The sequence below is a fragment of the Poecilia reticulata genome, chromosome 1 (assembly GCF_904066995.2).
Source record: "Poecilia reticulata chromosome 1, P_reticulata-male-v2, whole genome shotgun sequence".
Taxonomy (NCBI): Eukaryota; Metazoa; Chordata; class Actinopteri; order Cyprinodontiformes; family Poeciliidae; genus Poecilia; species Poecilia reticulata.
The window spans coordinates 22,189,662-22,215,410 of record NC_088830.1 but is presented as its reverse complement, the minus strand read 5'-3'; the positions used below and the strand labels follow the sequence as shown (position 1 = coordinate 22,215,410).

Below are 25,749 nucleotides of genomic sequence, written 5' to 3'. Positions count from 1 at the left end.
TGAAAATGCCAGATGGGGAAAGCTTTGAAGGATCATTTTTCTCACATTTATTAGTTTTTGGTTGCTTCTTTTTAGTTTTAATAGATCAAATGTAGTGGAAATTGTTAAAAAGCCATCAGAATTTCACGTTTCATGTTTCAGACCACAATGTATTATTGTGTTTACAAACCAGAAAAAAAAAAAAAGATTTTTAAATATTGAATGTGACAGACACTAGACAAACCAGTCAAGCTAAAAAAATTAGCCCTTTCCGGTCACCTACACCTGACCTTTTCTTTGTTTTTTTTGTTTTTTTATAAAAATGCTTTACGTTGTTATTTGTTTCTAACTGAATGATATATTACTTTGGGATGCTTGCTTATTAATGTTAGGCAACTGACCAGTCACGCATGAAGGACTCTGTAATTAATGGCATCAATTAAGTTGACAGTAGATGCAGAGATCAAGTCAATATTTAAGAGGGAAAAAAGCAGGAAGATAAATATGTTAGAGCGAAAGAAGAAAAGGCAATAAGGGGTGGGAGACTGAGTAGCATACAATTTGGCCACCAAAGTGTTTTTCTTTTCTTTTCTTTTTTTTGCACACTCTTAATGAAGTTAGTGTATCTCCTTTTGCATGTGTGTGTATAATAGGTGAGAGGTGCTGCACTGCTAACAGCTGAATTGTTTGAATTTGCAGCTTCAGAAGAGAGAAAGGTCCTGCAGGTTTTTCACACAGGTATTTCCATTTCCTGGTTTGGTTAATTACTTTGCAACACCGTTGTCCCTTGTGTCTTTGGGTTTTGTTTTGTTTTTTTGTTTTTTTATCCATTATCCAACACCTTATGCCTTGCGGGGTCGCATGTGGCGCTGGCGCCCATCTTCAGCAGTCAACGGGCAAGAGGTGGAGAGACAGACGGGACAAACAATGAAGCACACACACACACACACACACACACACACACACACACGCACACACACACACACACGCACACACACACACACACACACACACACACACCCACAGCTAAGGAGAATTTAGAGAGACCAATAAACCCAACAGTCATGTTTTTGGACTGTGGGAGGAAGCCAGAGAACCCAAGCATGCACAGGGAGAACATGCAAACTATTTTTTGAAGAGAAATTATTTTATACTTTTTTTTTTTTTTTAATTTGCAGTATGTTATCTTCCATGCAAGCTTGTGTGTATTTCCTTGTGTGTGTGTATTATCACACATGACACCACCACACATGAAATGCAATCATGTGCTGCAGCTTCCAGAGATGCACCAGTCTGAATTTTCTGTTTGCCATTTCCGAATACTGTTTAAGAACGAAATTCAGATATGTTCATCAACGTCTCTCCGGCTCTTATTTTCCTTCAAATACACAAGATTATCAAATATATATGGCATTAGTAATTAATGCAATTAATTAAAAAAAGAGAAAAATACATTTCATTTTGATCTTTAATTCAGAATTTATATTTTAAAAAAGGGTTTGGGCAGTTTGTCTTTTGTTTTGAGTCAAAATGTTCTCTTTTGCTCTTTTTAAAAGGAACAATTGATTTTCTAAAGTAACAACCTTGACATTTTAGTAGAATAAAAGGCCTTTTAAAAGTCAGTTATTTCAACCACTGAAGATGGTAGAATGTTCATAGAAGAGAATCCTTTAAAAACCTGATGTAAAATGTAGAAATTATGACTATTTTTATGCTAAATATTTTTGAGTCGAGTTTGAGTTGCACATTTTAACTATTGTGTAATTCAAATGTAACGAAAATATATCACACAGAAACTAAAATACAATGCTGCAACTTAATATCATTGGATTATTTAACTCTTATTAATTTAAGAATGGTCTTCATGCAAACCTTTTGAAAACTTTTAATACATAGATAATGTAAATAAAAGTGATTTAATAACAGAATTTATTTTATTTTTTTGTCTAGTCCTAACGACCTAAGTGGTCAATAATTACTTGTATTAGCAGTACATGAGATATCACATTGTGTTAGGAGTAAAACGACGCCTTTAGAACAAAACCAAAACGATGACAGAGTTAGTGATGATGTTAGTGATTAGCAGAGTTACGTGTCAATAGTAGTCAATGTGTGTTTTACCTATAAAATGACATCTCAACTCCTCCAAATTAATTTTTAAAATACACAGATACCAAAAATAAATCTAAGTTCTCATCCTTAAGCAATTTTGTTGTTGCTTTGACGTTTCCCATGAGTCGGTTACCGAGTTGGCATTTTTCCAACTGAAAGTGACCCGACTCCATTACTCAGTGCATGATGCTCTCATGATGTAGCAATGCAACCCTTTGAGGATAATAGATTTGTTCTGGTCTCGATCTCCACTTTTCATCAGCATCTCTGTATCAGACTGTTTCTTCATTGGGTTTATTATTCCTTGGTTTTTAATTTTGCTCCAAAATATATCACCGATAAGAGGGCACGATCAATATCAGTAATAGCTCATCTTGGTTGCATTTATCTCAGCAGAATTGCACACAGGCTTGTCTGGGAGCAAATAACTGGCTATCCATCTCCATTTCTTGAAATGCCGTGTGTGTAGCACACATTGAGAAACATCGGAACATGATGGATACCCCGTTGAGTGCGGCTCGATCACGGCCTCGCTGTGTTAAAAATAATACCTTCCTGTTTTTTGTGGCTATGAATTAATTACACTTTGTCCTTGTTGGTGTTCTTGCATCGTTGTTTGTTTGTGCCGACGCCGTGGGCTAACAGAAAACCTAACATGTTTCAAGAATGTATCTGGTCAACCAAAAAAAAAACAAAAAAAAACAAGATCACTATTCAGCAGATCAAAGGACCCCAAAATCCACATGCATGGCCTGTAGACAGAGAATTTCTTTCTGTCTTCTTCACCCACCGACACATGCATACACACACCCACACACACGCAAACACATGGTAGATGGGGTTGCTCTTTTTTCTCCTGATGCAGGCTTTTTTCCTCCATACTCCCCTGAAAAGTCTTAACGTCAGCACCAGTCAGCAATGTCACATCTTAGAACATGGCTTAGGAGTGCATGCAAGATGACACGCACGCACACACGCGTTCACACGCAATACCACAAATATTTAAATATATTTTCAACAATAATCTTTCGCTGTCACATCGCAACAGTCAGGCATTTGTAATGCGTCTCCTTAAGCCAAATAAGGCTGCATTTCAGGGGGGGAAAGGCAGCGCGCGCACGACTCTGCACAGGTCTGAATCCAAATGCCGGAGCACACGCCTCAGGTGCAGCAAGAGGAGGCCTGTGAGTGATCGATTATATGATTAGCCTTGGTTATGTGAAACAAAATTATACCAACAGGCTCTTTACTCTGCCAGATAGAAACGTGCATGATTAGGGATGTGGTGTGGCACTGCCCTCTCCTCGTTAATTATCCGTGGCACTAATTGCCAAGTGAGGAGAGTGTGCAGGAGGTCTACATTCTTAATAGAGACAAAAAAAATAATTGAATTCCCTCCCCTGTCTCTCTCTCTCTCTGTCTCTCTCTCTGTTTCTCTCCACTTCTTACACTTCGTCTACCCCTCCTCGGTCATTTGGTTTTGGGTAACTGGGGACTTGTTTCATGTATACCAAATTGGCAATTTACCCATGATGAAGTTGGTGGTGTGGAGAGGCTTTGATGCTTTAGGATGCGCTAAAAGAAGAAGGTAGCCAGCCAGGTAGAAGAGGGTCAAGAGAAACTGTAGAGGATGAATTTGAAGTGAGAGAAAACGGCAAGAAAAAAAAGAGGAGTGGAGAAAAAACAATATGAGGTTATCCAGAGTACTTTAAAGCTTCATAATGTCTAATTTTTAGGGGTAAAATAATACATCCAGCTCACTAGTTTAAAACTAAGAATCCATTTGTTTTTGTTTTGCTTAAAATTTTTTTTCCAAAATCATCTTGTTTGTCTCACTCTGAGGTGGCCTTAAAGCCAAAAGACATTGATTTTTTTTTTATATTCATTCAACATGTGAATCTAATTTCACATGTTAAATTATCTCATTCAGTTTTAATCGCTTTAGGTGATTTATATTTTAAACTAGAGATGATCAAATGCATTTCTGACTGTCAAAATGGCGAAGTAACCCTTTAACTTTGAGTCACTAAACAGTTTTATACCACCTTTAAAGTTGTTAGCCAGTATTGCATGGCGACATTTTCTACCTATGCTCATGAACTACTTATATTTTGTCAGCTGTTGCTTCTGTTATTACTTCCATTTTGTACTGAGTGGACAAACCCCTGCCACACAAATGACTTAAAAGTTAAGGGAGTTTTCTTCAACGCTAATGTAGCTGATTGTTAAAAGTCAGTTGAAGAAGGTCACCATTTGACAAGCCATACATTAAAAGTGGAATTGTTATACGAGTAAAGTACAGTGAAAAAAATATCTGCTGCGTTACATTACACTAATAACTATATTTACAGTATTTACATATATTTTTAAAAAGACATGAAAACTTTCAATTCTCACTGTTGAATATTGTCACTAAATAATGCCAAAATTCTAAAAGATAATTTTCGATTGCATTCTTTAAAGGCACACATTTGCTAAATTCGAAAACATACTGTGTTATTGTGCAACATCATAGAAAAATATCGGGGATGTATTTGTGGATATTTGTCCGATTCAACTTCCAGATATTGAGATGTGTGCAAACAATTCTTTAAAACTATAAAGACCTGAGGAATGTCCACTCTGTTGCCAGGTTACGCATAGACCCTTCAGCAAAATTAAACATAATGTGAAATTCTGGGAGTATCCACATTAAAATGAGTTCTGTACAGCATTAGGCTGAAAGAGGATGTATAGAGAATTCTACAAAATTAACATAAGATTCCAGTTTGCAAGTGCAATCAGGACTAAGACCTTAATGACAGAGGCATGACCTGATGCTCAATCAAACTAAAGCTTAAGTGATTGACCACAACAACCATGGCATCATGAAGAAGAAGCAAGCATCTGAAAATGTTTAGGCAGTATGTTGAACCTGACTCAGTTACAGCAGTTTGGTCACAAGAAGCAGGAAATGTCCAGCAAACAATTGTCAAAATGTTTAAAGACAATTCTACTAGACGTTTTTAAAAAAGCAATAAAAAAAAAAACTTTACATATGGAAGGAAGTCCTCTCATTACTTTGACATTTTGCAAAGAGCTTCATAATCTTACTTGACCTAAAACAGGAAAGATTAAAAAGACCCTGTATCCTTTAGAGAGAGAACATGAAAATTTGATTTCCACTGTAAACATATATCTTTTTATTTGTATGTGGTCTTTCAGTAGCATTGAAAACCTTGTAAATGTGCCAGCTAATTTACTATAATTAATTTTTTTAAGGTGAAGCCATTCTAGTACCAGTGATTATGTATTTTTGAAATAAAGCAGAGCTGTTTCAGCGCACCACCAAAGCTTTTTAGGAGCCAGACTCCTCTCATTCATGTTTATTAGTCATCTCCATCAAAACAGCCAGATAACTCAAGAACTACTTTCCCTCTTACTTCAAATTAGACGTTTCAAACATAGTTACCACAGAATGTGAACTTATATCAAGTCCCTGACAGATCCAAGGTACTTGATAACAGCTTAGAGCCATGATGCTTGATGAAGCCTTGGGTTTTCAACTGGATTGCGTTTCGCAAGACACATTTTACTTTGATGAAGAAGCAAAAAAAAAAAAAATCCTTCAAACTCCCTACAGCTAATAGCAGATGAACACTGATGAAAACATCCTCACACTTTGTCCCATCTCAACCAGGCAACTTCAAAAAAATCAATAAATTAAGATCCATCTTTCCTCTCTTGTTACCTCTGCATATTTCTAACATCCCAGCTCTGGGCTTTTACACAGTACAGCATACTGTACATGTGCTTGTGTGCCCAAGTTCACCTTGGGTGGTTGGGAGTAGTCAACCAGCCCAGTTCTAGTCTGCCTTGCCGCTGCTGTTTACGCTGGATTACCCCTACGCCTCAAAGCATTTCACTTCTGCCCCATTTACTGTCATGAGGCTGTGTATGTGCTCACAGATGTGCGCGGCTTTCTTGAATTTTGTGGTCTCACTAAGAAACACACACTTCCTAACGGGCGCCCCTTATCTGTCTCTGCAGAGAGTTCTCCCCGTCTTTGAAGAACCCCTTAAAAAACCCTCTGTCTCTTTTAGCCCCTAAGTCTTCCTACTTGTGCACGATAGAAATGTCACCGACGGCACCAGAGCTCCTAGACACACTCCGACTCAACCCCGCACATTTATTCATTCTGTGTCTGTCTTTCTAATACTGAGATGTCTAGCCCTTAAAGGAAATGGCATCCCCTTTTTCTGCTTTACCTAACTCCCCTGCTTCTACAGATGTAATCTCAGTGCTGGTTAATGACGTTTCAGTGGCGAAAAACATTGATGAAATTAAGAATGTGAGTTCAGTAAGAAGCAAAGAGAAGTTTAATGAGAGTAGAGAAGCTTGGTTATTGCTAACACATCAGTGTGAGCATTTGTGAGCATTATACGCCAGCAGCATGAGTAATGGAGAATGAGACGCATCAGCAAAGCTCTCATATCTGCCATGGCCACAGTAAAGAACGTCTTCCCCTCGATCTGTTTTCTTTGCCTGGGCAGCTACTGAACAGCAAGTGGAGCAGAATGATGCACAACAATGCTTCCCCTCAGCCCGCAGTGCACACCCCCAGTTGCACACACAGACACACACAAATTAGCACAGGCACATGCATGCCGTCCCATTCAGCGCATGCCACACGGCTCTGATTTGAACTCCAGACAACAGTGTGACAGTACGGGAAGTAACTCGAACAACAGTCATGATAAAGATATGAAAAAGACATGAATGTTAAATGCTAAAAGCAGTTAAGAATAATCACCATGATTAAAATTTAAAGCAACCGAATCAACTAAAACAAGATTAGCATGGATGAAAGAAATTAAATATGTACAACTCGAGAGTAGCCCCGGGGAAGAAACGGGGACACGCTTGAGAGTGTTCTGCAGGGTTCCACAAGTTGTTAGAAGTTGCAGGAGAATCTCAAGGAGTGTTGATCTAGAAAAAGTATCATAAAACAACTCTGATCTTGTAAATTATTCCAACTTTGCATGTTTAAAAGAAGAGTTGAAAACACTTTTCTCAAGTCTCATTTATATAATTTGTCACTAAAAATATGAGATTTTTCTTTACATAAATGATCTTTTCCAGCTCCAACTTGAATTTTGTACATATTGAGACATATGCGTTGATGTCTACAATCTTTGCCTGTTGTGCCTTTTTGGTATTTGCGCAGTGAGGCGCAAATACATAGGTATATGTAAATCACTACACAACGATGTACTTTATGCTTTATAATAAACTACAAGATTGCAACATTTGCGTAAACTTTGTCCTTGCACCAAGTCAAAAGAAAATAAACTAATTCATGTGTAACTGAAGAATAAAACAGGCGCTGGAAGCAAACTTTGATTTGCTTTGATTCACTTTACATATCTGAGTACCTACACATTACTAGTCACAATGGCTCCTGTATAACAGTTGTACAAATTTAGCAGCAGACGCAAAATAATCAGCAGACGCAAATCGCTCTAAGATGTAATGCTGAAAGCAATTATGTCCCCGCAACATCAAATCGAATGCTACAAAACCTGTCAAAAGCAAAATCTGATGTAATATTTATTGTAAAATCAATTAAAAAAGTAGCATGTGAATTGTTGGGGGTTTTTTAGCAACGGTTTGCGTTCACATTACCTGACAATAAGTACAAACAGCTCTCATAAGCTGTAAAGGTTTCATCGAATAATATATGTTGTAAGGTCAGCTCTAAATAATGACAGTTCCTCTTGCGTAATCAATATCTTATAGAATATTGGACTTGAAAATAAAAATAAAAAGATTCAATTTGATTCATTGTATTGAGAAAGTACATTTAGAATTCACTCACCTTCAGTTCTAAGTTTGTGACACCACTATATATATATATATATATATATATATATATATATATATATATATATATATATATATATATATATATATATATATATATATAGTTTTAACTATAAAACTACTTTTACAATGAGTAAAAGTAGGAATTCATCATTATTCCTGCAATGTAGTATTTAAAAAATATATTATCAGGCTGGATGCAGGCTGGTGAAGAACAAATAAACAAACTTTGATTTCTTGTTAAACAAATTACACTTAAACAAAGGTATTCCAGGTGCAGGAAATTGCCATTTTAAAAATCCCAGGGTGCAGGAAATGGGAAACAATTGTCAGAACACCAATAAGATGATAACACTGATGAGACTCTGACAGGGAAAACAATGCAGAATACATACTGCATATGTTACAGAAGATTGTTAAATCAATCAGTGACTCAAACCTGACATAGTCATAGGAGGGAAATGTAGACCGAATGTATGGAGAAATGGAAATCATTTCAAAATGACGTCAGGAAATAAAACAAACAACACACTATGGAAATAAAACACCAAACTAAAAGCGACGACACCCCAACACACAAAACACTGATTTTAAATGGCAGCGTTGTAATTTGTTGGTAGTCACTGGCAGAACGACACCAAAAAACAGCTGTAGCTGCAATAATGTCAAAACTTTCTGTAAAGGGCTTGAAAGCCTGCAGCCGTCTGTCACTGTGTTGACAGGATGTTGATCGAAACAAGTTTGCACAAGTGTGCTGAACATCCACTGCTCCTTATTTCTGGCTGTTTGCTGAAGAAGTGGATTAATTAGTTTTTGTTTACATGTAGCTCTCCCAAACTCATCCGATATGCATCCCTGCTAATTAGCTGCTAGCGCTAAAAGAGGACATAATATTATCATATTAGCTTGTTGGGAGCAGGGTTTGTCTATGTGTGTCTGTGCTTTACTGTATTTATGTGTAGGTATAACCCTCACAAAACACCCCCAAAAAGAAAACAGGATCATTTCTAAACCAACAGAAAAACTTGAATTAGCTCTCATTTATCATGTTTAGTAAATTTCTTGCAATACCTTGCAAAAAAACTTAACTGTATTTTTGTGGCATTTATGTGCTAGAACAACACAAGAAGCAGGATTAAATTATAATGCCCGCATATTTTGAAAATCTCAGTGCTCTGTTCACTCTATTCTCTGAAGATGTAAAGAAAATACTTCAACTGGCCAACCTACCAAAATTTGGCCATCTACCTGAGCTGACAAGAAGAATATAAAACAAAGAAGCATTCAAGTTGCAAAGTTACATTTGGTAGAAAACTAACAAAACACTTCATCCTGACCCAACGTTCCCTGTAGTGGTTTGGATCAAATTAAATTAATGTGTTAGATTGGCCCCAAAAAAGTTCTGACCTAAATCCAAATGTCAATCTGTGACAAGACAGGAAAGTTACAGTCTGCAGATGCTCTCCATACAGTCACAGTTTGGGCTCTTTTACACCGAAGTGTGAGCCAATATTTCAGTCTCTTAATGTGCAAGGCTGCAGTAAGCCAAAAAAAAACAAAAAAAACCCTTTTCTTTTCACTTCACAGAGTACGCTGCTTTGCGAAGGTCTATCACATACAATGGGTTGCGACAAGACCAAAACTGGAAAAAAGTTTAAAATATCTTGCAATAATTAATACAAAAAACGCAACACTTGCTGCAGCTAATTTTCCTGTTTTTCGTTTCCACTGTGAACTGACAGGCAGGGATCAGGAGGAAGTCGAGCGCTGGATGTGCGAACGGCAAAAAAAAAAGAAAAAAAGACAGAGATTTCGCAATCCGTTTCTTTGCCCTTGTCAATTCCCTGCCAGAGATGCTTTTAGCTTCTTTAATAGCACCTGTGTTACGTTTCCCGCTTTCTCACTGCCCTGCCTCTGAAAACTGAGTTACAGATGAGCTGTGAGTCTGCATGAGGGCTGGTTTACAGATCAAGAGAAAATAAGGAGACAAAGGGGAGTGTGAGATGTGTGTGTTTGATAGCACCTGTATTCGCTTCTCCACCTCTCCTGCTCCCGGTGGATGCCTGTCACCGTGGACTCACTGGACTGTTTTATCGCTCTCCCATGGCTTTTCCCACCCCCACCTCTGCACCACTTCTCCTTTCTCTCTGTCTCTTTATCTCTCCCTGGGCCTTCCTGAGATGGTGTGTGTGTGCGCGTATGAGCGTGTTGTGGTGTTTATGCAAGAAAAGCAGGAGCTGACTTCTTGAGACTATAAGGAAATGTGAGCTGAAGATAAAACACAGCAGGTATTATACGGCGGAGAACATTTCATGTTCGGCATAAGACCTCTACTCGGTCTTCTATAATATCTTTGGATTCAAATCTGCATCACACCGCTGGATGTGAACCAAAAAAAAAAAAACTCCAATTTCTTTCTGACACCCACAGTATAATTGTTCCAACTGGCGGATGGGACTGTTGTTTAAAAGGAGTTTTAGGGTGTCAACATGTAGTGATTGCAATCAACTAACAAGCTTGATTTTCAAAACATCTGTGATTATCCTCATAACAAAAAAGGAGCGTGGGTACTAAAAATGTGCTTTTCATACAACATTTTAGTCTTCCTCTTTTTTTTTTTAAATTCATATCTGCATGGGAATGCCATATTTGCATTGCTGCCATCGCATCGTCCTGACTGCTGTAATTTATCAACGTGATAAATGTAAAGCTCCCGCATTCTCACAACTCCCGGCTTCAGTAGTTTGGGGTGTAGCAGCGCTGCTTCTGCCCTAGTCATAGTCGCATTTATTTTTACATGCCGCATGACTGACTGAAAGTGGTGAGAGCGTCAGCACTGGCTTCAGCTATGTGACCTCTGTGTCTTTATTGCTCCCCCAGGCGATGGTTGAGACGGTAAATAATTTGTTGCATCCAAGAGCTCAGGCGGCGTGGAAAGAGCTGCCCACCAGCGAGCAGCTGCACTCAGCCACTCTACTCCTCGACACCGTGGAAACGGGTGCTTTCATGTTGGCCGACAACCTACTGAAGACTGACACAGTGCAGGAGACCACCGACTACATCCGTAAGTACATTTTACGGCTCCTTTTCAACAAAACCCTTTACAGCTGGACCTACAGATCTCAACGATTTGGAGGGTCAACCTCGAAGCAAAGCTGTTTGGAACATTTATCAATTTTCAATCGATATCATCGCAGTTTTGCTAAAAGATGTTAAAATTGTCTGACGAGTCCAAGTTCACAAGGTCACAAATGGAAGTAGGTTATATCCGTGAAGTTGCTTGGTCACAAAGTTCAAAATACAGAAAAGTGTAACACCAGGCGAGCTTTAATGGTTGCAGTAGCTACTTTTTTTTACTTTGATTCCATCTTGTAACCACAGTAAATCATCTGAGACGGTGTGTTTGGGGAATAACTAAAAGCTTTGAAGATGTAAATAGTACATTTACAAAATTTAATTTTAATAGTAATTTCATCCTAAAGTAATGATATGAACTGGAGAAAATTTTATAATGTTTGGCATCAAAGCAGTGGTTTTCATTTGATCCTCACAACTGACCTTCTGGGGATGAAAGTTTGAGGCTCTGTGAGTCTCTATGCCAGTGATCTCAAACTGCATTCCTAGAGGACCAGAATCCTGAAACTTTTTAGTTGTAGTACTTGGCCTACACACTTGAATTAAATGGATAAACTGCCTCACCAGCATGCAGTCAAGTTCTACAGAGCTCTGCTAATGAACTTATATTGGAGCCAGGTGAGCTGAAGCAAAGAGACATCTAAAAGTTGCAGGACTCCGGCCCTTGAGGACTGGAGTCTGAAACACCCTGAAATAGAAATCAGCTGAAATAACCAAAAAATAGGTTCGGGCTATCTTATTTTCATCACCTTAATCGTTTGATATGCTGAGGTGGGTGAACCTACATAAGCACAGACAGGGTGTCTGCACAGTGTAGCATGAAATTAGTTGTTGTTATTATTATTAGGTCACTGAATAATTGGGTCACAGGATTCATGTCTTTGAAGTCTTGGTGAAAAGTTTAGTTCTTAAAGAAAGCTGACTCACTCAGAGTTTTGAAATTCAATCTTCACAAAGATGGCCCCCTTTGTAATCTTTATGTTTTTATCTCAACATGCTATTAGTTTATGTTTTACTTCTCTATTTAAATATATTAAATTATATGTTTTGGGTTTTTTTACTAACATGCCATGTTTCTCTTGTAAATTCCATATCAGTTTAAGAGAGAAAAGGACAATTGTTGAATAATTCAATTTTATTTCATTATTTTGGCATATTCAGTGCAATCCAACAACCCCCCATTGGACCACTGCTTTTAAACATTTTGCAAATTTTGTGTTTAAAGGTAATCGGATGACATTTCTTTCACATACTAAGGAAAAAAGGATTATCATAGTAACATATCAGGAAGCAGCATTAACAGGTGTCATATCCACATCTTGGTTTATTCTGCGGCTTGATATTGATGTTTCATCCATCTTAATTACATTTCACAAATTAATATAAAACCCCTAAATAGTCTTAAATTGAAAGAGAAACTCAGAATTTAATAGACCGTAGTGTTTTTATTTCGAGTTTCGTAATTCAATTTCTCTAAGTGAAAGCTGGGAAAGATGATACTGTTGTTCTGTGGTGGATCTGGTTGGGAAACAAAAGACAAATATTCACACAGGGCTAAGCTGCATGGTACACAAAAACAAAAGCGGTAAAATATAATGCTCTAATAACATGATTAATTAGTTCGTATTCTGCAGGGGGGCAGAGCAAAACAAAACAAACAGAACCCCATGAAGCTGTCAGTGATAACACAGCGTGACAGGTAGTCAATAAATATACAAAACAGAACACGCGTGCAGTTTTAGGTGGTCTCTCTGCTGTGGTTGAGCAGATTTTCCGCGGCTCCTAAAGGGGGAAGACGAGGCTTGTGAAAGAGGAGGTTTATAGTCAAATTATTGCTCCTCTCGGTTCTGTGAAATTCATTTATTTGTTTTACATGGAAATAGCTTGGGAATTTAGTTGATTTAAAATTGCAGGCATTAATATTTCTACTGTTAATTACAGTACATTAGCATAATCAGGTATGCAACAATGTGCGGTAAACAAAATAAGTACTCAGTAAATACAAAATTATTTCAGCAAATCTGATGCTGCAACTTTCAATCGTACCTTTAATTATCAATGAATGCAACCAGCAACATTCTAACATGGCCCTTGGAAGTCAGAAGTGTGAATGTGTTTCTCACAGAAATTAATTTGAAAATTGTACATTTTAATTCCTCATTCATCACACATGTAAGCCAGTTTTTTATAAATGATGGTACTTTCAGGTATTTGGTTACTGTCTTAGAAGTCAGCAAAAATTGATTTAAATGCTTTTCCTTAAAAAAAAATAATAAAAAATCGCCATCCTGTGCATTATTGCAGATCATCTTTGAGAAATGCTGTTTTTAGCAGTCTCCTCAAAGTCTTAGCGGCCCAGTCTGCCCTTATTGATCTGCTGATTGATTGCAAGGTATATAGTTGTTTCTTTCAGACTTTCATGCTAAACTGGCTGTTCTAGAGTTGATTCATAATGACTTACAATGTCCTGCAAAGGTAGTGAAGCTTCTCCCGTTTTGTTATGATATAAACACAAACTTTAACGTGTTTTGCTAGGAGTTTAACGTGGACATTAGACAGTAGCACATAATTGGGAAGTGGAAAGAAAATGATTCCTATTCAATATTTATTTACGAATAAAATGTAAATGGCGTTGTGTGTATTTGTATGCAAACCTCTCGCTGTGATACGCCTTAATACATTCAGCCCACTGCGTTCACAGATTTACTTAATTAGTAATCTAACAGGCAGAGATAGAGAAAGCTTTATGAGGAGAAGCTAAGGTTTATGGAGGTTTTGCACCTTGCACTTCTTCTTCGTTTTGGTCTGTCAAATAAATTCCTCGTGGAATGTATAAAATTTTAGCTGTTGTGCCATAAGACGTAAAACATAATGTCGAAGGTATGTGAGTAAAAAGAGATACTAACTCCCCTCCCTTTTGGATCTCAAGCTTTGTAATTTAGTAGACCTGTTTACATGCACAACAAGTCATGCAGCAAGCTGAGGAAAAAAAAAATCCAAAATGCTTTTCATCGCCTCTTTAAAGGTTTCCATGCTTTGCTTTATTATGATGAGTAAATATGCAAAGCTGTCAAGACGGAGGTCAGTATCAAGATGTTTTAAAGGGTCAAACCCACTGAGATACTTATCTAACAAAATGAAGGAAAAAATATTGGCCTTGAGGCTGGCATGCTTATTTTGCTGGAGACAATCATTTTTATTTATTTATTTCCATATTTTCTGCCCTCTGCTCGTAGGCGGAATTGACAAAGGAGAACAAAGCTTGTTATTAAGGCATTGTGCACACCACTTTCCTTTTTTTTCTGTTCTTCTTCTTCCCTAATCTCTTTTCTCGCCCGATCATGTCATTACTGGGCTGCAGCACAACAGAGTTTTGCTTCCTCTTTGTTTTCCATGCCTTTAGGAGACGATATATCTGCGAGTCTTCATTTCATCTGAGCCCAGACCAGCAAGTCGCACCCACTTAGATCCCCCCTCCTAGTTATCTTCATATTTACTTCCAATGTGATTTGATATTTTTAAAAACTTCCTTCACATCATCCCCTATTACTAGAATTCAGAGTGCTTATGCGCTACTCAGTCACAGATGAAAAGCTGCAAAGGAGGAGCAGGAGAAGAGAGGAAAATGAAGATGATAAGAGAAGAAGAAGAAGACTGGATGAGTGCATGCTTGAGGGTGATGGTGGCAGTTGAATGTCAAATGATGCTCTGAGGCCTTTTTTTCTGGCACACTTTTACATCAGTAAGCAATGATATTACAGCTATTTAAGTCACACAGCATGGTGATTACATTACTGCAGTCGGAGACGGACTGTTCAGACAGATAAGATTTCACAAAGTTTGTCCTTTACTGTGTGACTTTGTCAAATTCTTGATTAGTGCTAAAGGAATAGTCTGGACACTTTGAAGTGAGGTTCTGTGAAAATGTTATTGACTGTTGATATCTTACCTACAGCAGATAACTCTCTTGGCATCTTCACTTAGTATAAATCCAGATTAGTTGGTCGAAGGGGCTGCATGCAGCTAGCCACTAGTCCAAGAGGCGTCTTCAAACAACTCCAATCTGAAAACTCTCAGAGATTTATGTGAACACATTTAATAAACCTTTAAAGGTTTTGCCACATTCCTATTGAGTGGTGATATAGACAGAAACTGATGTTGGTTTACACAGGATCTGGAAGTATGTGGCAGTGGGTCTGTATTTTTTTTTAATTGCCATGGGCAAATAAAATAAAAAATAGACAAACAATCTTTGATTAACCGTCTGAATTTTTTAGGGCATAGAATAAATATCGCTTAATGGAAAGCTACATTCAGGGTACGACACTTTACCCATTTTGGGAACAAAACATATCTATTTCTTTAGTTTTAAACAGTTTTTCATGAAATGCCAGAGATAATGCAGAGTGCCGTATGTAGCCTCTGATACTGATACAGAAAATGTATTTTTCTGTATAAAAATTGATAAACTCCTTTGAGAAAACATTTGTTTTTAATTAGTGTTATATAAACTAACTGAATTAAACTGAAGAAAAGAGCTCCCGTTTCACAACTTTAAATATGGCTCCACATTGTCAAACATCCAAACAATCTACTGTCTTATCAAAAGCACATTCGGCGCTTTGGAAAATTATGCAGTTAAGGTAACACTTTTGTGAAATTTATATCAACTACAGTCTGGTTGGCATGACTTGCAGTAAATTAAACAACTAACTCAGGCCGCTGTCTTGGTGTGTCACACAGGAGGAGGACGGCAGACAGTCACAGTCAGACAGCAGGGAATGTCCCATCAGACCGTCAGTTCCCAAAACCACACACACAAAAAAACCTTTGTAAAAGTCCACTCGAGGTCATTGCAATGCCACCAAAATATGCTAAGGTTAAAAGCTTGTGGGGATGTCATCTCTAAAGACCGTAGAAGGGTTAATAATATTAACTTCATTAGTTAATTAGCTTCCTCGGTGAGTTAGTGAGAACAACTAATTCACAAGTTAAAAATCTGCTTTCTAGGTTGTTGATTTGTAGAGTAGAAAAATATATGATATTGTGTCCATTAAGTATCTTCAGTTATAGCTACTGTTAAGACTAACTTAATACACATTGCTTTAACTTTTGTGTTTTAATATATAAATGATTCGTGTCATTTTATTCTAAACTCAAATACATATTTGACTACACTGTTATCTGTTAAAGAAGGAATAAATTAAAATGGCAACCCTAAAACTCTAGACGGGTACAAAACATGCAATTTCACACATCCTAATTATTTCATTTTTATTATTATTAGTTTCATGTTTTGTTATAATGACACAAACTGTGTTGCTTTTATGCTAAAAATCCTGCAGCAGCTCTGTCCAGCAGTTTACTTTCATACCTAGTTTTAACTTATATAATTCCTGCGACCCATCTCCGCCAATTATTTTTTTTTCTCCCCCAAATTCACCGCATAAATATTGTTACATAAATACTCATCAAAATGTAGGCTACTGCATGAACTTCAAACAAGAATATGCCTTTTTTTGGTGGGCTGCGGGGAGGGTAAAAATCATCTCCACATTCTTCTTTTTTTTGTGTGTTGTTAATCTTCCCTTCCAGCTAATCCAGTGGGAAGATCCTCCATGATTATCTCTCCCCCTCTATTCATGATCAGCCCCAAACCGCCTGTCATCTTTGCACCTCCCTTCCTTCTTCCTCACTTGTGCCTCCGTCTTCCCTTACACTTTTTAAGCTCATCCCCCGCCACATTCCCCATCCTCCTTTCTTTTCCTAACAAGCCCTTTAGATGAGAGTGAGTGACAAGAATAAATTATTTGACGCAATTTAGAGATTCTACTGCAACAACTGTAAGTGATATTATTGTGTGAGATTGTGACTGAGGCACGGTACAAGGCAGACAGATAAATAGTGTTATTATTAGAAGCAAAGCAGTGATTTTGAAGGGATAACACAGCGGTAACAGCCCGTGCGTGTGTGATAACGATAATGAACAAGTGTGTTTCTAAGGAGGAGGATTGTCATGACATGGATGTTTTAATTAGATTAGACCCAGCATGTTTCGATACCCCGCCGATCAGTTTGGCCGTGGGGAACGGTGCATGTGGGAGTGTTTGCTTGCACCTACAATACCTTGCAAAAGTATTCACACCCCCTGGAATTATTTTCACGTTACAACTGACAATTTTGTTTCAGATTTATATTACAAGTTAACACAATGTAAAGCATACCTTTAAGGAGACATGGTTTCAATCTTTTCTTTACAAATAAAATTCTAATCTGAAAAGTGTGGCATCCATTTGTCTTCAGGCCCGTGAATCAGAAATTTGTCCATGTTTTGTCTTTCCTGTTGGGTGCATTTCTACTAGCTGCTCACTTCTTACTGTCTTTGCATAATAGTTCAATATCAATAAGACTGTGAACAGCAACGCAAAGGTCTTGCCACTACACACACATGTAAATATTTTTTCATATCACTTACATTGACTTTTATTTTGGGGTGTCAGGGTAAAGCTTTTCATTGTAGCTGTGGCTGTATGTTTTTGTCCTGATTTAAAGTGAATCTATGCACCATTCTCAGTTTCTTTGCAATCTTTTAGAGGTTGCATATTTTAAAAATGAACCTTTATGTAGGATCGCATCTCTGCTTTTTGCGGATGATGTGGTCCTGTTGGCTTCATCGGAACGTGACCTGCAGCTCTCACTGGAGCGGTTTGCGGCCGAGTGTGAAGCGGCTGGGATGAGGCTCAGTGCCTCCAAATCCGAGGCCATGGTCTTGAGCCGGAAAAGGGTAGAGTGCCTTCTCCGGGTCAGGGGGGTCGTCCTGCCTCAAGTGGAGGAGTTTAAGTATCTGGGGATCTTGTTCACAAATGAGGGAAAAAGGGAACGGGAGATCAACAAGCGGATTGGGGCAGCGTCTGCCGTGAAGCGGGCGTTGTACCGGTCCGTCATGGTGAAGAGAGAGCTGAGTCAAAAACTGAAGCTCTCAATTTACCGGTCGATCTACGTTCCCACCCTCATCTATGGTCATGAGCTTTGGGTCATGACAGAAAGAACAAGATCATGGATACAAGCGGCTGAAATGGGTTTCCTCCGCAGGGTGGCTGGGCTCTCCCTTAGAGATAGGGTGAGAAGCTCGGTCATCCGGGAGGGACTCAGAGTAGAGCCGCTGCTCCTCCACGTCGAGAGGAGCCAGTTGAGGTGGCTCAGGCATCTGGTCAGGATGCCTCCTGGACGCCTCCCTGGTGAGGTGTTCCGGGCACGTCCCACCGGGAGGAGGCCTCGGGGAAGACCCAGGACACGCTGGAGAGACTACGTCTCTCGGCTGGCCTGGGAACGCCTTGGGGTTCCCCCTTAGGAGCTGGAAGAAGTGGCTGGGGAGAGGGAAGTCTGGGCCTCCCTTCTGAAGCTGCTGCCCCCGCAACCCGACCCCGGATAAGCGGAAGAAAATGGATGGATGGATGGAACCTTTATGTAGTTTTATGCATCTTCCTCTCAACTCAAATCACCTTATCTGCTCTTTTTAAAGAAAAGCTTTCTCACTTCATGATGCTGCCACCATCATTTATTATAGTGGAGATCATGAGCTTAGGAGTTTTTTTTGTTTTGTTTTAAAAGTATATTTGGCTCTAATCAAATCAGAGTATCTTCTTCCAAAAATTCTCAATTCCCAAGTTATTTCACAGAATTATATGTTCATGTGCGAAGAGTAGAAGACTACGCATCCTTTTTCCTTCCTCTTTAAAATGTTGCATTGTTTTGTGTTGATCTGTCACATAAAATCACAAAAAAAACAACAACAAAAAAACATCCAGGAATGCATTTGCATGGCACCGTATTGTAGGTGGTTTGGTTCGGTGAAAGTGTGAGTTACAGACAGACACATCACCTGTGTGTCTTTCTTTCTCTGTGCATCACTGTCTGTATTTATGTCTGCCTCCATTTTCTCTCCTCTGCACCTCGGTATCTCTTTCCTCTGAGCCCCATCTATTAAACTCAGCAAAACATTATAGTCTTTTTCCATCTGTCTCCACTCCAGTCCTCTCCTTTCAACGCATCCTCTCATTTCCCGATCTCATCCATTCTGCTTCTCTGACTGCTCTCTCCTCTCTTTTTTTATTTCCAACCTCCCCCCCAGCACTTCTTACCCGTTTTTAGCTTCTTATCCAGGCACTCTTGTTTTTTATCTGACTTGTCGCCATGTTGTTTACTCAATCTGAGAGGGCTGTTTTCACCATAAAAAGCAGCAGGCTAAATCACCAAATCACTCAGAAGCACAAGATAGCAATACACCAAAGGTATAATTAGTCCTTAATTAGAAACTTTATCTAACACTTTACACGGTTGTAATCAGGAATGTGCTAACGAACTAGAATTGTGAAATTAGATTCCAACAATACAAGAGAGGCAGGGTAATCTACCTCAATGTGTCAGACCAGTTGCTTGGAGACACGGCTTCAGTTTGAAGTATAAAATTTCTCATTATTTCTCTTTAAAGTATGTCAGCATTTTTTTTTTTTTAGCTCTTTAGAAAAAGTTGGGAACTGCTCGAGGATTCAAGCCTGTGTTCTACTTTGAAGCACTTTGTGAGAAAACATGCTTGCTACAAGAGACTGTAGAGCAAAGATGATGTCATGTGTAAAGCAGTGATTTGACATTAAGGTGTATTTTTTTTATTATTATTTTTTTTTTCCAGAGCTGGAGGTAGCCAGGCTCAGCACGGATGGAAACCTTGCAGATCTGACGTTTCCTCAGTCAGAGCAACATGGAAACGCCATCCAGCTGTCAGCCAGCACTCTGAAGCAGCACGGCAGAAACGGTACAAGACAAGTTTCATGGACTCTCTCTCTATAATACTTGCTAGGGCATCTGTGACCCTTCTCAACGTCTACTTTTGTAAACACATTCACTGTTTACCATAAATGTTTAAAAGTGCATGCTTGCTTTTTTTTTTTCCTTTTTTTTTTGGTGAAAAAAAGTCAATACGCTTTAGTTCTATACGCGATGTTCATTTGTGAAGGGAAGAAGAGTTTTGTAGATCAACCTAGTGATTATCTTTATTTGATGTTAAAATTTGAGGACTGAAACACTTAACAGAGACAAAAAACAGGAAATATGCTGGGAAATTTCACAGCACTAATAAATAACCCCCCATAAAACAGCTTGTCATGGTTAATTTAGCATAAAAGGCAGATGGTGAGAATTATCTTAAGTATGTCCACTTGTGTGTTTTTGCTCTTTTTTCAAACATTTTTTACATCCTTGAAACTCTACAGTGGTGGTGCTTATGCCATAGATGTGCATAGATAATGCAACTGTGTTGCACTATCTATGCACATCTATTAAAAAAAAAAAAAACGCCACTAAATAGTTCCATCAAGTTTTGTTTTTGTTGTTGTTTGTTTTGTGTTTTTTTACATATATTGAGAGCATCTTGTCCATCTCTTCTCTCACAGGTGAGATCAGGATGGCTTTTGTGCTGTACAGGAACTTAGGTTCCTACCTGCCGACGGAGAACGCCAGCGTCAGACTGAGCAGCGAGGCGGTCTATCCAAATTACTCCGTTATCGTGAACTCCCCGGTCATCACAGCGTCGATTAACAAGGAGAGCAATAAGGTGTACCTTTCTGAGCCCGTCGTGTTCACTGTCCAACACCTGCAGGTAAGTGGGGGCTTTATCAGCAGAATAAAAAAAAAACAACTAAAGCTATCAGAAGAGAACAGGGCTGTCAGATCAAATATACTTTCCTGCAGTTGTTTTGCACAAAGAGAAAGATACGTTTTTTTTTCTTTCTTTCTTTTTTTTTTACCTGGTTATCTCAGCAGGAACGCTGCATTTCTTATTTCCCAACCATGGATTTTCATCACTAGAGTTTGTGATATTTTTTTAAGATAACTGCTACCTGAATAAAAAATGGTCAGTTATTCAAGGTTGGCTGCTTCCAAGTGTTTTTATTTGTTGTTGTTGTTGTTTGTAAACAATTTATATTTTCAGCCCCACAAGTTTTCCAGGAACTCACTGGAAGCTCATTGAAAAATTATCACAATCACTGGCTTCCTGCGTGATTTCAGTACATTTTTAGACTTCCTTTCAAAAATCTATTTAATGTTAAAGAACTTCAATATCCTGCCTCTGTAACATGCTTCACACACCCAGCCCTCCTTTATGATCATTAATGTCTGCTGATCTGGAGCTTCTAGCAGTTCCCAAGACGAGGCTGAAGCGAACAGGGGATCAGACTTTTGCTGTGGCAGCACCGAAGCTATAAAACCAGCTGTCTTCAGACATTAAATCCTCCTCATCTCATCTCCTGGTGTTTTTTAAACACCGCCTATTTCCTCTAGAAAGCTTGTAACACTAATTGAGGTTATTCATTTGTCTTTTAGATGTTTTATATTGTTTTTGGTCTTTTGCAAAACAGTGTGCTTATTTTCTCTTCATTTACGCGAAGGCTCATAATTATCAATCTTTCTGAGATAATAAAATCATGCAAAAGGTGCATCAGGTTGTTTTTTTTTTTTTGAACAACCAAAAAGGATTTATTTTCATTTACTTTTTATAGCCACAAAATAGACTTTAGCTATATTTACGCTTATGGAAAATGGAAAAATCTTTATTTTCATTACATAAATCAAACCTTCTTAAAATTGTTGACCAGCAATTTCAATGTTTCCACTGGTTTGCTGACAATTTATCTAAAGTGAAGAGCAACAAGTCTGCTTGCCGTTACTCTAATCTTTAGTTCCCTTCATCAGATTGAAGTCAGTTCTCTGGCTGGATTGAATTGGATTGGAATAAATTTACCAGCTGACCAGCAGTGCACAGCAGTGGTTCCACGAGCTTGAGGATCGTCCAGTCAGTCCGGCTTTGTCTGGCATATCAACAAAATTCAGCAGCATAGGAGGAAAATAAATTTGAACAGTTTTACAGATGTGACTTTTTAACATTTGTGTATTTCATTCCTATTAGATTGTTTCTTTGTTTTAACAAATGTGTTATTTTTCTTTGAAATAAAGAGCCATGACTCATAAATTATTCCGTCAAAAAGAGCAGAATGAAAAACATGTTGATCATCCTCATGTGTGCGCCTCCATCTCAAACTCAAACTGTGAGTGAGACACTCACATTTTACGTCTTGATAAAGTTTTGACACTGAAATGTAGACGTTTATAGAGTAGGAAACTTGGAAATTTCCATAAAACCCCATTCTTAATTTACCAGTCAACTTGCATTATACGCGAGTCTTACTGAAACTTTATTTTTAGGCTTTTATTTCCAGGTATTTCTTCACACCGTGCAGAGATTATCACAACAATCAGTGATTTCCCTCACACAAATTAGAAAATAGTAACATGATGCTTGGATACAGTTGGTTGAACAAGCTAGCTGTGCATTATTATTATTATTATTAGGACCTATATTTGGAGCATGGAGCATAATGACTATGCAGTGCCATCTCAAACTTGTTTTTTTTTTTATATTATTTCCAGAACGTACACACTCTTTATATCCAGGTGTTATGAATCTGCTCGGTGAGGTGATAAGAGGAGCGAGGGAATGCGTCGCAAGTGTCTGCGGTGCCTTCAGATGCCTTTGTGTTCACAGACTGCAATTATTTTCACTGCAAGGATTTCACCAGCAGAAACTTTACGAAGGCTCCAATCATCTTTGGAAATTATGTGCAAAGTTTTTAAAAGTGGATGTAGTGATGCTCTTTTGCTTCAATAATATCACCCCTCTAAATTGTCCCCCCAGATTAGACAATCTCATATGCAAAATAGATGTACGAGTATGAATTTAACGGAGGAGAGGACAAACTTCAGTTAGATATTTCATTTATTTATGTATTCATGCTAGAGTATGTCCTTTATATTTTGTCCTCCATAGCGTGCCCACCAGGCTCCTTTACATACGACAGCAGAAAAATGTATTTGCGAAACTCTGCTTTTTTTTATTTTTATCTTTTATTTGCATTGTGCAGTTATTTAATGCCAGAGAGAAACAACGCTTAAGCCTCATGTTTTTCTTTGCTAATATGTGGTAACCTGGAGTGCCTCCCAAAACATTTCATACCACTTAAACTTTTTCTCATTTTTCTCAGCACAAATTTATTCTGATAAGTCTAAATGCAATCCAGTAAAATCAAATGCCTTCTGAGGTTACCTTATAGAGTCCAAAACAATGAAGACGAAGTAGCACAAAAGTGGGTTGTAACTATGGAGACACCCAACCAGTGTTATGTTATGAAACAATATCCCAACTTGTTATCATTTCACATTGGTCGATCCTTTATTTGAAAATTAAAAGATAGTGGATTACATGACGGGCTGGGCTAGAAGAGCATTAATTAGAAAAGAGCTAAAAGCTCTGGAGGAGCTGCAGGGAACCTCAGATCTTGTTGGAGAATCACTTGAAGGAAGCATTATTACAACTAATTATGGTTCTTGTGTGATTGTCACACTGAGTAAACCCAGTTGGGTAACCTGCTTCCTGTAATGTCACCAGCAAATAAGATGCGCCTACTCAATAAAGGAGAGTGCAAATTTCTCACAAATTACTCATTTAAAAAGTGCAATACTAACCTTATTGCACATAACCTTATTTAACTGATAGGTAAAAAGGCATTTTTAAAAAAGACTTTTAAAAAGGCTTCTCACCCCTGATGTCACCCTGGACAAGTGCTCTGTCACCCATATCTAAAAACCCAACAGATTGGTTGAAGAAAGATGTAAAAATCCAATTTTTTCCACAACTAGAGGTCACAATAAATTGCGTGGAAGTAGGTGTTCAGGTGAAACCAACAAGGAAAATATTTGCACATGACTGAACTTTGCATTCCGTAGTGAAACATGAACTTATACTTAAGTATATTCTTAAAAAAGGAGTGATGAGAATAACTTTGCTCTTAATGAATCAGATGCTACTGTTACACCTGAATCCCCCCTCCTCTCCACACACACACGCACACACACACACACACACACACCTGCTGTGGGACAATAAAAGCAGTTTCTAATTCTTGAATGAGTGTTAGGCTATACATTTTCAAGTTCCTTTGTTTTCGCTCCAACTGTGTTCGACACTCTCCGGATGAGAAAAGAAGATTCTTCCGCTCTAACAGACTGAAGTCCATATTGTCTCGGTGGCGATGGTCTGCACCAGGGTTTCATTATGTGCTTCTCATTCAACAAGCAAATGTGTATCCAGTTGGTGACCCAGCTTGTTGGCAGCAGCAGACTCCTCACTTGCTCTTTCCGAGAGCAACTTTATAGGCCTAACAAACACGTTGTCAGTTTACACAACACAAGCCGCTGCTGCGCCGCAGAACGGCACACAATGATAGCGGATGCAGGGCTGTCACCTCCTGCCATGGCGCTCTGTTTATTTGTTGCTGCACTTTTGCATTCTGTCTCTTCTGTTTGTTGTCATGTTGCTGTGTGCGTGTGACTCGCTGTGTAATTCCTCCTTCGTTTTCTTCCGCCGCGTCCTCGCGCTCTCCAGCCACCTGAATACACAGATTTCCTTTGTTTTTGCTTTTGTAAGTTTTTGCTCACTCGAATCTTTCAGAGCCTCAAACAAATATTAATGTCACAATAAACAAGTTTAACTTAGTCGGCCCACAGATTTGTTTTCAAAAATACGATCTTCAAAATGTTTTCTTTTAACAGTTGTGGTCATGGGTTGGTTTTGGTAAGCAGTGGTTTATACCTCAGACCCCTACCATGGATGCCTTTTTGTGCTCTATTGTTGATCTCAGAGCGTTGACCTGAGCTGAGAAGAAACATGGCTGCTTTAGAAAGGCTTCGGGGGTCTTTTGTGTGATTTGGCACACCGGGCACTTGTGACTAAGGCTAAAAACTGTTTCATATTTTCTACATTTGTATAAAATTGCTTTCATTGTGTCTTGCATTAAGCCTTGGTAATGACTTTGTAACCATTTCCAGAGAGATAGAAGACTTAGACTTTATTACTTTAGATCAGAGTGTGATGTATTTCTTTTTAAGACCCTTTAACGTTCTCCATGTTGTCACATAGGTTCTGTTGGAGTCATTTCTTGCTTCTACGGGTCTGGCAATAATTAGGGCTGGGTGTGGCTATTCTAACAAAATTAAAGAAAAAGCAGAAGAAATCAGCATGAAGGGAACGTTTTTCATCATAGCGTTGTACTATTTTCCTGGCCATGCTGCACCACCCCCACCTCTCTCGTCGTCTTGTTGTCTGTCTTTGGATTTCTCTTGATCACAATCTCTATTTCTTTCTTTCTTTTTCTTCAGCAGTCAGAGAAGAATTTCAATCCCAACTGCTCTTTCTGGAGCTACTCCAAGCGCACCATGACGGGATTCTGGTCTACGCAGGACTGCCGACTGCTCGCCACCAACCGCACACACACCAGCTGCTCCTGCACCCACCTCACCAGTTTTGCGGTACTCATGGCTCACGTGGAGGTCAAGGTACGTATGCTCTTTTTTTTTTTTTCTCTTTTTTCTTTTGCTTCGCCAGCCAGTTACGGCAGAGGGGAGGGTACCGAGAGGTCAGTTATTCATCATTTCATAATGAACAGCTGGCCAGCTGGTTAAAAGATTGTGAAGAACAAAGGAGGAGAAGACACGGGTCACCTGTGTTTTGCAGATTGGATCTCTTCAGTGCCTGAGTGTCGGTCGGTCGGT

The 25,749-nt window shown here is 38.6% G+C and overlaps 1 protein-coding gene across 11 annotated transcripts in view; it reads left to right on the top strand.

The window, feature by feature from the left end:
• adgrl3.1 (adhesion G protein-coupled receptor L3.1) overlaps positions 1–25,749 on the top strand; it is a 161,401-nt gene that overhangs the window by 105,870 nt on the left and 29,782 nt on the right. For 7 of the 11 annotated variants that reach the window (XM_008416701.3, XM_008416760.3, XM_008416742.3 and 4 more), the window contains exons 11-15: positions 679–717; positions 10,834–11,017; positions 19,778–19,900; positions 20,538–20,743; positions 25,357–25,533. In XM_008416701.3, coding sequence (XP_008414923.2) covers positions 679–717; positions 10,834–11,017; positions 19,778–19,900; positions 20,538–20,743; positions 25,357–25,533 — 729 coding nt within the window. The remainder of the gene's footprint in view (positions 1–678; positions 718–10,833; positions 11,018–19,777; positions 19,901–20,537; positions 20,744–25,356; positions 25,534–25,749) is intronic. The other 4 variants (XM_008416710.3, XM_008416793.3, XM_081609017.1 and 1 more) reach the window with 2 other exon arrangements.